Raw genomic sequence first — 13,422 nt, forward strand, 5'->3', positions numbered from 1 at the left:
TACTATAATTTTGGTTTTTAAAAACTTGCATTTAAAAAAAAGTAGAGGGGTTAAGCACCAGACTCTTGATTTCAGCTCAGGTCATGTTCTTGCAGTTCCTGGGTTTGAGCCCTGAATCAGGCTGGGTGCTGTCTTGGAACCTGCTTGGGATTCCTTCTCTGCCCCTCCTGCTCTCTCTCTCTCTCACTCTCTCAAAATAAATAAATAAAACTTAAAAAGAAATAAAATAAAATCTTCTAAAAAAACACATTAAAAAAAAAAAGTAGATATGGGACACTTGGGTGCTCAGTCTGTTAAGTGTCTGACTCTTGAGCTCAGCCCAGGTCTCCATTTCAGGGTCGTTAGTTCAAACCCCACGTTGGGCTCCACGTTCCATGTGTAGCCTACTAAAAAAAAAAAAAAAAAAAAAAAAAAAAAAAAAAAGTAGGTTTGTGGGGTACCTCGGGGACTCAGTCCAAGGAGCATGCGACTCTTAATCTCGGGGTCATGAGCTTGAGCCCCACGTTGGTTGTAGAGATTACTTAAAAATAAAATCCTTTTCTTTTTGTTAGTAAAAGTAAATTTGTGATCAAATTGAGCCTTGTGGATCACCCTACCCTTCCTTCCGTCTATGGCCAAATCTTACCAGGTGGTGGAGGAACCTTACCCCAGGAGAGACAATCTTACCTTCCAAGTGAGGTTTCTTAACCACTCTCCCTCAGCTCCCCTGGGTGGGTCCAATGAGGCTGTGCCAGGACTCTGTTGAGTCACCTTTCTGGTCTTCATCTTCCTATCTCTTCCCACAAGCCAAATGCCACCAGGGAAGAGGAATCAAGGAAACCTACGTGCTTGGAGATTTCCAAAGATAAGTGTTTATTCAAGTACCTTTCAAAAGTAGGGGTGCCTGGGTGGCTCAGTTGGTTGAGCGCCCAACTATTGATTTCAGCTCAGGTTGTGATCTCATGGTTTGTGAGATGCAGCCCTATGTCTGGTTCTGTGCTGACCTGCTTGGGATTCTCTCTCTCCCTCTCTCTCTGCCCCTCCCCCATGCACTCTCTCCCTCTCTCTCTCTCAAAATAAATAAATAAACTTTAAATTTTTAAACATTTATTTATTTTTGAGAAACAGAGAGAGACAGAACATGAGTGGGGAGGGGCAGAGAGAGAGGGAGACACAGAATCTGAAGCAGGCTCCAGGCTCTGAGCTGTCAGCACAGAGCCCAATGCGGGGCTGGAACCCATGAACCGTGGGATCATGATCTGAGCTGAAGTCGGATGCTTAACCAACTGAGCTATCCAAGTGCCCCTAAATAAATAAACTTTAATTGAAACAAAACAAACAAACAAACAAACAAAGAGTCACAGAGAGAGGTTTCACAGACATTCACCCAGACCCCAAATCCAACAGTTGTGAACTGAACCCCACCCTCCCTCCCTCCCTCCTCCTCTTCTGTGTAACTATTACCAGGTTAAATTAAAATGTGCATAGGGTGGGTGTGGAAGAGCGCCTCCAAGTGGCATCAGGGGCTGCTTTTACCCAGCTAGTTCATTTCATCTGGAATGTTACATCAAAAATGCCCACGGACCACAGAAGGGATGCTTGATGCTGTTGGAATGACTGACCAGGAAGTTGTCACTTTAAAAAAATTTTATTATTATTATTATTATTATTATTATTATTATTTTAAGTAATTTCTACACCCAACATGGGGCTGGAACTCACGACTCCAAGATCAAGAGTCACACGCTCCTCCAACTGAGCCAGCCAAGCACCCCAGGAACTTGTCACTTTTAATGTTCCATGAACAGAGTCTCTTGAACTATTGCAAGCAGGAAGGTGTATGCTTTCCATGCTGAGGTTCTATTTGGGCATGCCAGCCAACCAGCGAATGCAGATTCTTCCAGTACTGGTACAGTGGCAGGAGGACCTCCAGTTGTTTTTGCTTCACCCACATTAACACAGCTATTGAGAAAGGTTGACACATCACTCTAACTACCTCTGAAAATTATGTCTGGTCAAATGCATCAGCTTGATTTCAGATTCTTGCCAAAACTGTAGATGTTTTGAAAGCATACAGCTCATATAAGGAATTGATGAGTTTGGGGAGGAGGATCCCCTGCCTCTCTTTTCCCAATGCCAACCTGACAAAACCTGGAACTGCATGCCCTGGGGTTCTGTCATAGGTGATGACTCAGTTAATTACCACACTGTTTCTCACTGTACATTTGGAAACAGCGGTTCAATTTCCTTTGGTTCTTGCCCAAACTGCTTATGAAATATATCTGGTGCGTGTGCCCACCGCATATAAAAATACCAGTTCATACTTTCTCTTGATACATTTCATTGCAGGCTAAATTTAGTACCTCGCCTGGGGGCTGGCAGCTCACCTGCTTCTAACTAGCATGTCTCCACTTTCATGCCTGCTGCAGGGTGTCCGAGTTCCTGTCTGGTGCCCTGTTCCCCACTGATGATGGTGACATCTAGAGAAACAGACGTCAGCTGTCAAAGACAGCCACAGTGTTTGGGAGGCCTGGCTTAGACTGGCGGTTTACACTGGGTCTCCTGTGAAAATAAAAGACTTAGTCATAGGTTTAAAAAAAGGTCCCAGTGTTCCACCTCGCGTTCCTTCCGTTACAGATGAGACGGACCGCATTCTCGGGGCAGCCCCACACTGGGGGCGGCCGTTGCCTCTGCCCACCTCTGCCCCACCGCAGGTAAATCCCCGGGCCTCTCTGCGCGGCTGGCGTGTGCAGGCGGCGCCGCACCCGCCCTCCGGCTATGCCTAGAGCTACGTGCACTTCTCGCTGACCCAGGAGGACCGGGCTTCTCTCTTATCAATTAGTGAGAAGGCTCTACGCAGGCAGGACCCTGTCCCCTTGGGACAGGTACAAAGCTCGGTATTTTGCTAGTCCGGTTTATCCATCCGTGCAGCGCGTGGGGGCGGCTGTTCTGGCGCGCCCCAGCGGCGACGTGACACCCCGCCGACGACACCCGGTGGCGCACCGTACGTGGAAACCCCACTACCCAGCAAGGCGCCCCCACCGCGCCTCCCCCCCCCCACGCCCGGCACCAGCCTTTAAGGCAGGCCGGAGAGGGGCGGGGCTGGCAGGAGCCGCGACGCGCTGACGTCACGCCCAACGGAAGGCGGGGCCCGGGCGGCGGCGGCGGCGGCGGCGGCGGCGTCTGCTCTGGTACTGTGGGTACCTCAGCCTCCTCGGCAGCCTCCTCCGCGTCCTCCTCAGAGGCCTCAGCGGCGCCTGCCCCTTCGGCCTCCCGCCGCCGCCGCCGCCGCCGCCGCCGCCGCCTCCGCCTTCTCGGCGCCCTCCGGCGCCCGCCGCGCCGCCGACATGGGCCCGCGCCCGCCGCGCTGCCGGGCCGAGGGCAGCTGAGGCGCCGCGCGAAGATGGGCGAGGGCGGAGCAGGGCCCGAGCGCCAGCCCGAGCAGCCCGGGTGCCCCGCGCGCGCCCGCCCGCGCCGCCGCGGGGATGCCCGCGCCCGCCGCCGCGCCCTGAGCGCCTTTGTCTGCCGCCCGCGCCGCCCGCCGCACCACTGGCCTCGCGGGCCTGCGCCGCGGCCGGGGTCGCGCCCATGAAGATGGAGCCGGGCCGGCCGGCCTCCCCCGCGGGCGGCGCGTGCCCCGACCCGGAGCCCGGCGGGCCCGACTGGCCGGGGGCCTCCCGGCGCGCGCCCGCCGCCCCCGCCCCGCGCCGGGCGGTCGGTTCCCCGGAGCCCGCGGCCTGCGCGGATGCCGGGGCGGGCCTGAGCGCCGGGCGGGCCCCGGGGCTGGAGCGGCGGCAGCCGCTCGCCGGCCCGGAGGCGCACCCCGAGAGCGGCCGGGCGCTGGCCACGGGCCCAGGAGCCTCTTACCTCCTGCCGGGCCCGGCCGCCCGCCCGGACCCCGAGCCCGAGCCCGACCGGCAGTTGCCAGAGCTCGGCCCGCTCCTGTCCTGGACTGCAGAGCCCGAGGATTATGGCCCCCCGGTTTTCCCGGACAGCGCCTGTCTCCGTGTGCCCGGCTTCACCCACAGCCAGCACAGGAGGCCCGAGGTCGACTTCTTCCCTTGCTTCCCCGCGGCCTCGGTGGGCGAGCTGACGCTGGAGGTGGGTCCCGAGGACCCGGACCGGCCTTCGGACTTCAGCCAGACGTGCCCCCTAACGAGCGAGCCCGCGGCGTGTCCGGAGGACGGCCCCCGCCTGCGAGCCGTGTTCGACGCCCTGGACGGCGATGGAGACGGCTTCGTCCGCATCGAGGACTTCGTGCAGTTCGCCACGGTCTACGGGGCAGAGCAGGTAACTAGGCGAGCGCGCCCGGGCCCTGCCGTGGTCGGGGAGAGAGCGGCTCACACCGGCCGTCCCGCGCTCTCCTTTCGGGACTTCTTGGCTCGGCTCTGCCAGAATTTCCCTGGACTTCCTTTCCTGCCTTCCAGGAGCTTCTTCTGTTCGAGGGAGTCACCTTCTCTCCCTGCGCCCCCCACCCCCGCCCCGCACCACACCCGCTGGTTTTTCCCAGACGGAGAGGCGCTTCTGGCGTGGGGACATGCCCCCGGCCCTTCCCGCCGCCGAGGGTCACGCTGATGGACACCTGTTTTGAGCACAGTTACTTCACTGTGCGTGGTTGGCAGTGTTCTTCCCGGGCCGTGGTTTACTGTTCGGGACACCGTGGTCGCTCAGAGTTTTCGTGTCTAACCCTCTGTGTCCGAAGGAAGGAAATACACCCCAGGGGAAGGGAATGGGCCCTAGAGCCGTGTGGTGCGTGCAGACTGGAGAACTCCGCTCCTGTAGGAGGTGAGCGGTGTAGACAGGTGACCAGGATGCACAGGGCCGGGTGTCAGTGGGCCCACCCGGCCTCCAGGGCTGCGGCTGCTCCGGAAGAAGGTGGGCCTCGAGGTTTGTCCTCCCCCTGTGTCTCGGCACTTAGGGACGTTTAGGTCAGGGTTGTGTGTTCTGACATCCGCTGTTAAATACTTAGTCGTAGGAAGTCCCTACAAGGTTGATTTGTTAGTTTTTACATTTTATTGACTTCTCACACGTGCACGCGTTTGGTAAGTGGGTGTTAGGGTTAGGACTAGAGGTTTCTAAGAAAAGAGGTAAAGTTGACACCGTGGTGTTTAGGGTGTCAGTTATAACATTTATGAACCTTTATAGGGGACCCATGTGTCCCCCTGAGTATTCACAGGGTGCCTTGAGCTGTAAAGACCTGGGTCGTGAATCAGCCCGGGAAGAGGTGCGCGTCCCTATGGGCATCCTGAGCGTTGGCGTCAGTGTCCTGCCTGCATTTAGCTCTGTGTTGGAAGACATTGCTGAGGATGGGCCTCCCATCTCTTAGTCTCACCGGCACAGAGACATCACAGGACTGGCAGTTTCCCTTATTGGCAGCACGGATTGTGATTGCTGGTTCAGTTCGTTCCTTCCTTCCTTCCTTCCTTCCTTCCTTCCTTCCTTCCTTCCTTCTTACCTTTTCTTTCCTTTCCTTTTCTTTTTTTTCTTTCTCTTCTTTCTTTCTTCTTTTCTTTCTTTCATGTTTATTTATTTTGAGAGCAGGGAGGCAGAGAATCCCAAGCAGGCTCTGCGCGGTGCGAAGAGCCGGGTGTGGGGCTTGATCCCATGAACCATGAGATCGTGACCTGAACCGAAATCAAGAGTCTGATGCTTAACCGACTGAGCCACCCAGGGGCCCCTTGTTCAGTTTCTTTTGATGCTTTTCCTTCATGCCACTGGGCTGGAGGACACCTCGGCATCCTTGGTTGTCGTGTGTGTGTGTGTGTGAGTGACTAGTGCCATGTGTCTCCTCCCCAAACATACCCTTCCTCTTTACACCAAGCAGCGATTTTAGAGAAACACGACATTTGATCTTGTTATCATAACCTGACTCTGTGGCTCGTGTGAAGTTCGTGTATGTTTTCACTGGAATACCGCCTTTTTCTGAAGTGGTGGTAAGCAGGTGGTTTTCATGTCACTTCACAGGTAAGGAACCGGAAACCCAGGAAGGATGAATCACTTTCCCAAGACCTGACAGACTGTCAGTGCTCCAGCAGGGACTCTCACTAGGTCTTTTGAGTCATAATCTTTACGTGGCTCTCCCCTTACTAGATTTGGTGGCTCAAAGTGTTTCCACAAAGTTTCGTGTTACTAACTGCCATAAAATCCGTTTCATTTGAGAAACACCTTTTGTAATTGTCCTCGTCTATCACAGTGGGAAAAACTTGGGTGCTATTTGGGGTTGAGCTTTCTTGTGATCACAGAGTGGAAATGAGTCAAAATTCTTTGCTCTTATAGCTCCTGGTGGAATTTTAAATTTGGCGTCAAAGCCAGATGACTTGGGGTTTGGTGGAATGGGCGAGTATCCGGAGGTCGCTCGTGGCATTGCCCCTTTCGTCTGCTGGCCCAGACTGCAGGAAGAAGCAGTGCTGGGTGTGATCTCAGCTTGACTTGCACAGACTTCCTGGGATGGTGGAGGAGAGCTCTTGTTTTGGAGCAGATAATTTACGGAGTAATGAAAGGTTGATTTTTGTGTCTGTGTAAGCTTTAAGCTTTGCTAGCCTTTATTATGACTCAGGATTGCTTTTTCCAAGTCTGATGTCAGAATGCATTATAGAAGAGCAAAGAAAAGAAATATTTTCTGATGGCGAAGTCGTTTAAGGAAAAGTGAAGATTTCTGCCTCATGATGAGTATTTTTAAACTTTTAAATGAAAAGTCTTAAACATGTTCAAAGATAGAGGGAATGGTCTAGTGAAACCCCCCGCCTCAGTCGTGCTAGTCTTGGCTAATCTGTCAGCTCCCTCTTTCACACCGTGTGGGAAGTGCACACCTGACATTAGATTCCATCTGTATGTATTTCAGTGTGTGTCTCTAAAAGATAAGGATTCTTTTTTTAAACATTTGTGATTTAAAAAAAAAACAAACCCTAGGAACAGATAAGGTGGATAAGAGCAATAACGATAAGTTTTTGTACTTTCCACCTTGAGATTTCAAAATATTGAGTGCATGAGACTCTTACCCCGGTCACATTACTGTCTTTGATGATAGCAGCTCATTATCTTGATTATTGTCAAATTTTCAAAGGTAGCACGTTGAATAATCTGTTTATGAAGGAAGCATTTTAAATTATTTAAGCTGATTATCTGAATTTTTAATGGAAGCAGCTCCTATATATAATACAGAAGGCTTTTGTGTCCCTCTTTTTTTAGTAATGTTATGGTGTGTTTGGCTCCCCTTACATCATCTGGGTGGTAGATCAGGTGTGGTGTAACATAACACAGTGTTAGTTATCAGCAGAGGGAAGGAGGAAAAGGACTATAGTGGAGCTTTCTGGTTGTATCTTACTGAAGCAGGAATTCATAGGCACTAGTCGTGAAGTTGGAATAGGTTATTTAAAAAACAATTTTTTTAAACTTTTATTTATTTTTGAGAGACAGAGAGACAGAACATGAGCGGGGGAGGGGCAGAGAAAGAGGGAAACAGAATCTGACACAGGCTCCAGACTCTGAGCCGTCAGCACAGAGCTGACACGTGCTCGAACTCAGGAACCGTGAGATCATGACCTGAGCCGAAGTAGGACGCTCAACTGACTGAGCCACCCAGGCATCCGTGGAATAGGTTATTTTTAAGGTCTCAACCATTTCTGAAGATTCTTCATTGACATGACCCCTTCATACTAAGAGGGCTGATGCTTTTGTAGCCACTAGCAACTCATCCTAAAACAGAATTGGCAAATTCCAAGAGTATTGTAAGAAAGGATTGGTTTCTTTTGGCTTTACTTTTGAAAGGAATTAATTACCACTGTAAAGATTGTCTTCATGTTTATTATTACACTCACTTCAGCATTTACATTTAATAGTTACTGATCCTTTCCAGAGTACCTACACATTGAAAGACTGAATGCCCTTCACTGACCTTGTAGGCACTGTCCTCTTCAGTGCTTGCATGAGTAGGCTGCTGAAGGAAGCACTGATGCTCAGGTCTCCCTGCTTCTTGTTCCTGCCATGCTGCTGGCGGGCAGTTGGAAGTCCCTAGAGACACGGCTGCACCTTTCAGTTGCCTCAGTGTCCTTCCTGGTTTCTTTCCTAGCCTTGAATTTGAGTGTGGGTGTATCTGTGTACATGAGAGAGGATGAATGCAGGTGTGTGAGCAGGTGCATGTGGGAGCTGGAGTGGGGTGTGCGTGCATACTTCTGGGTCTGTGTGTTGGATGAATTACTAAAAGCAGATGAGGTCCCTTTCTGTGCTTGGATCACAGGCAATTTTGCTAGTGTTTTAAAAGCATCTTTTTCATATTATAAAAGTAACACATGCTTATTAAAAATTGTGAAAACAGAGTAATGTAAAATATAAAACAAAAAAAAGTGACCAATAATCCTATTTTCCTGAGAAAAAGTATCACTAACATTTTAGTGTATCTCCCTACAGACTTTTTTGTACACACAAGCACACACATACACAGAGCTTTGTACACAATTGAGATCATAGTGGGTAAAAGCTAAATTATTTTTATAGATGTTCATTGTTTAAAAACATGAGACTAAGTCATATCAGTAAGCAAAATAAGAAAAATAAAAACCACCTATAATTTCACCACCCAGAGTAACTACTTAAAATTTTTAAATGTAAATTGAAATATATGTAATGAATGCTTCATTGTACAAAAACGGTGTAATTCCCATGTCTGTTGTTCTGAACCCACTTTTTGACCTGTTTTTGAAATTAAAGATCTCTGATACCAGTTTACTTGTTTCCAGGAAGATTCAGAATTGTTAGGCGTTATTCCCACACAGAAACTGACATATAGGAAGAATTTAATTCCATGTAGACCGCACAGACAATGTTGTAAAGCACACCAGGCTCATGAATTGCTTCCCTTCCAAATACTTATTTGTTTCAATTCCAGAAACAGGGTCCAAACATTAGTTAAAATTGAAATATCAGACACAAGAGTTAGGCATCCACTGAAGACTATTATGTGGTCCTTAGCAGTGGTTATTACAAAGCTACCAAAGTAATTTAGATTAGTGCTTCTGATGGAATGAATTGTATACCATTATTATAACTGTGAAAATTGTCCATGTGGAAAAGTTTTGAAGGAAATACTAAAAACTAGTTGTAGTGTGTATGTGTGTGTATTGGGGAGGTATATTTGTAGAAGGGGGTGAGTGGTAGGGATGGGCTTGGTTTCATTTGAGGTACAGGCCACATTTTCTGTTATGTTTACTGATTTTACTTTGGAAAGTAGTGTCTGTATGTGTATCACAAATTTCAAACCATATAAAAAAGAATCTAGTAAAAATTTTATTACAATCTTTAGAAATAGAAAATTACACCCTAAAGATAAAATACTTACATGTCTTATTTTGACTCAGATAAGGCTTTAGATCAAAATAAAAACACATCTAAAGAAACAGATTTTTCTGAGGAACTTTTATAGAAATTAGTTAGCATGTTCAGACGCTTATCGAAGATAGACTTAATTTGTGTTGATATTTGGAAAAATGCATGTTAAAAATGCCTGTAATTCTTAAAGGTTGGCTACTAGGTGGGATGGTGGTTTCATCAATGTCTAATAACATAAGTAATTCTGAGAGCTTCCTGGTGAAAAGAATTGCACTGTAATTTTTGAAAGTTCTTGAGAGTGGTAGAAATGATTCAGTATCATGGTTAGGAAGGAAAAGAAACTTTTTCTGTGGGTACAGTTTTATTTTTATGTCCAAATATTTAATGCTTGTTTTAGGCAAGTTGGGATTACTCTGGTTATGATCTAGCTAATTTTTTAAAGACCCATGCCTTCAGAAGGATTTAAGAACATACAGCTCCTGGAATTCTAATTTGTTAAATGATCTATTTTACTTTTTCTTTTGTTGGATAATTAAAAAAAGTTTACAGAAGTTTTAGAGCCTTCTGTGCTGAAAGCTAAATCATCCTGCTGTAGTCAAAAGTGAGCTTGTCTGTTAAGATCCCTGTTTTGAGCTAGAGTTCCATGGGATTGGGAATTTATACTGTTGTCAGTATCAGAGGCTTTAATGATTCATTGTTCTTTTTCATTTCACATAATCTGTTCTCACTTCTCTTTAAGCAAGTTTAACCAGCTCAGATTATGATTGATGTGTGGTACCGGCTGCCTAAGTTTGTTTATAGGTAGGTGATTTATATGTTCAGACAGGAGGAATTGTTCAGCACTTTAAGGACCATTATTGCCCTAAATCATTGGGTCAGTAACAAAACAATGTGCTTAGCATTTTACCATCTTGAGCAACCTAGGGGTGTTTTGTAAACAGTTTGATTAAGCTGCCTGCCAGTGACTCATTAATTGAATGCATATATATATATATATTTTCTTCAATAGATTTTATTTTTAAGTAAAAATACCCACCTAACGTGGGACACAAACTTAACAACCCTGAGATCAAGAGTTGCGTGCTCTACTGACTGATCCAGTCTGGCACTCTTGATTAGTCATATTTTTAAAAGTTAAATGTAATTTAAATTTTACTAATAGATTATCCATAATGAAAGGAATTAAAAGTCCACATGGACTAGAGACATTAGTGTTTCCTTTGAAAGCCTGCTAAAGTACATTTTAAAAAGTTCAGCCAGTGAGAGAAATTTTTTAAAACGTTTATTGATTTTTGAGAGAGAGGGAGACTGTGTACTGGGGAGGGGCAGAGAGAGAGAGAGGGACAGAGGATCCAAAGTGGGTTCTGCACTGACAGCAGAGAGCCCGATGCAGGGCTTGAACTCAACGAACCGTGAGATCATGACCTGAGAGAACGTTTTTTAACTTGAAATACAGATGAGGGATGGTAGAAGGCTGTGAGTTTCGAGTGAGGTCTGAGCAGAGGGTAGCCAGTTTCTGGTTCTCCTCAGAGCACTGATAATGTTTATGGGCTATGTGTAGGGTCCAGTCCCTGGTCTCCCTGATCATATCTGTGGAGGAACCTCAGGTTTTCATCTAGAAGATGAGAGAGCATAGCCAGCCTAACACACCTCTTTGGCCCCACTGTGTTCTCCAGTAGGGGCTCTCAGTAAGTTTTTTTAAAAACACGAGATAAAAGACTGATGTAAAAACTCTTGAAAGCCAAAGGGGGGAAAAAAGACAACCTGGTAGAAAAATGGACAAGAGATGTGAAGACATCCCACAGAAAAAGATACACAAATGGTCTTGAAACATACGAAAACATACTCAGCTCATCATGATGAGAAAAATAAATGCAAATTAAAATCACTTAGATTGCATCTCTCACTCATCATGTTGGCAAAAATGTCAAAGCTTGAACACATTCTGTTGGTGAGGCTGTTGGGAAATAGGCATGCTATCATATTGCTGGGAGGGTGCAAAGTGGCACGGCCCTTATCAAGGGGAATTTGCAGGATCTGCAGACATACTGACCCTTTTGCCTTAGCAGTCCCACTTCTAGTAATTTACCCCGAGGATGTACCTCCACAGATAAAAATATCAGGTGCACACAGTATTCATAGCAGCATTACTTGTGAGTAAAATATGGAAACAACTGAAATGTCCATCCAGGAAGAGTGAACTGAGGTTTGTTCATGAAACAGAGCTGTGCAGCTGCAGAGATGAGGGGGGGACGTTACTACAAACTGGTAGGGAGTGATGTCCAACATGCAGTAAGTGGAAAGAAAGTACAAAGTAGAATGCATAATTTGTGGTGAGAAAGAATGGTTATTATGTGATTCCCCTGCTAGGTGGCTCCTAGAGAAGTCAGACCACATAGCTGGAAAGGAGAATGGGGCTGGAGGGGAGTTAGTATTTAATGGGGAGAGTTTGAGTTGGGGAAGTTGGAAAAGTCCCAGAGATGGATAACGGTGATGGTTGTATAACAACGTAAATGTACTTAATGGCATAGAACTGTATACTTAAAAATAGTTAATTTACCATAACAGGGATGCCTCCGTTAGGCATCCAACTCTTGATTTCAGCTCAGCTCATGAACTCCCAGCTCACGGGGTCAAGCCCCACACCATGCTCTACGCTGGCAGCGCAGAGCCTGTGTGGGATTCTGTCTCCTTCTCTCTTTGCCCTTCCTCTACTTGCTCTCTGTATCTTTCTCAAAATAAATAAAAATAAACTTTAAAAAAAAAGGTTAATTTACCACAATTAAAAAAAAAAAGGAAAAATAAGATGAGGGATCTGAGATGCAAAACCCTAAGTGAATGACTTTAGCTCAGAGGAAGGGGAATCGACAAACAATAAGAAACCAAACCTCAGGGTGTCTGGCTGGCCCAGTTGGAAGAGCGTGTGACTCTTGATCTCGGGATCATGAGTTTGAGCCCATGTTGGGTGTAGAGATTACAAAAAATAAATAAACTTTAAGAAAGCAAGCAAGAGGGGCGGGCGCCTGGGTGGCTCAGTTGGTAAAGTAGGTTTTTGTATTCACAGGCCCCAGGACAGGCCTAGGCCAGCAAGATCTGACTATAAGGAGGTCAGGGTGGTGGTGGTGTGGGGGGAAGAGGTTGGAAAGAAAGAATGCAAAATTAGAAGAGGAAATAAAATGTATATATTTGTTTCTTTTTGCAAAAAGAAATCTAGGAAGGATAGATGAGAAAGCAATTTAAAAAACTTAAGTGGGTGGGGACAGGGTGTAAGGTATATATGGGTGGGAGTGAAACTTGTTTGAGTCTGCCTTTTTATATATCTTTGAGTTTTGAGCCATCCATATATTCTACATATTAAGAAAACAAATTAAGACAATGATAGAAACGAAACTGAATACACATAGGAGCAAAGGAAACCGAAAGTGAGTCGAATTACTAATATAACCACGTAGGAAAGATTAATTCACGGGTCATGAACACAGTACTCTGTATTCCTTTAGTGGGTTGTATTTAAAAGAAAAAAAAGAACTACAAAGAAACTTAATACAAAGTAGGTTTGTTGTTGATAGATCAGCATAGAAGTTCTGAAATCTCTTTGGCTGTATGTCAGAGCAAACAAGTGTACTGCTTCTGGGAACCAGGGTTCTCTGGGAGGAAGGAGGTAAAAATATGGTATGGAGGGGCACCTGTGGCTCAGTCGGTTGAGCCTCTGACTCTTGATTCTCTCTCCCTCTGCCCTGTCCCCCCACTCATGTTCTCTCTCTCCCTCTCTCTAAAATAAAATAAAAAATAAAATAAAAAACATATGTTATGGAAAAGGTGAGGGAGAGCCTGTTGTCTTGATATTTAAATTGAGGGTATCGGTATGAATACGTGATTTAAAAAACAATTCCTAGCTCTGTCTTCTGAAAGAGTTTAGGAGCAGTGACACTCCAGTAGCAGTGAGGACACTTTGCCCCCCAGATACCGGTTACAAACACCATTTCCTACTAAAGCACTCAGGGGTCCTCGGAGAAGTGACTTACTTCAGGTTTGGGGCAGGCAAAGTTCAATGCGAGCCTGGATTATCTTGTACCAGAAAGCAAGGAAGTGTTCAAAAATTGATAGGGACGTGTCAAA

General features: G+C 46.6%; 1 protein-coding gene across 1 annotated transcript in view; it reads left to right on the forward strand.

Annotated features, from left to right (window-relative positions):
- Positions 1-3,174: 3,174 nt before the first annotated feature.
- RAB11FIP3 (RAB11 family interacting protein 3) overlaps positions 3,175-13,422 on the forward strand; it is an 80,908-nt gene continuing 70,660 nt past the window's right edge. The window contains exon 1 of the mRNA XM_053213414.1: positions 3,175-4,269. Coding sequence (XP_053069389.1) covers positions 3,568-4,269 — 702 coding nt within the window. The 5' untranslated portion in view covers positions 3,175-3,567. The remainder of the gene's footprint in view (positions 4,270-13,422) is intronic.

Source organism: Acinonyx jubatus, chromosome E3 (genome assembly GCF_027475565.1).
Source record: "Acinonyx jubatus isolate Ajub_Pintada_27869175 chromosome E3, VMU_Ajub_asm_v1.0, whole genome shotgun sequence".
Classification (NCBI taxonomy): Eukaryota; Metazoa; Chordata; class Mammalia; order Carnivora; family Felidae; genus Acinonyx; species Acinonyx jubatus.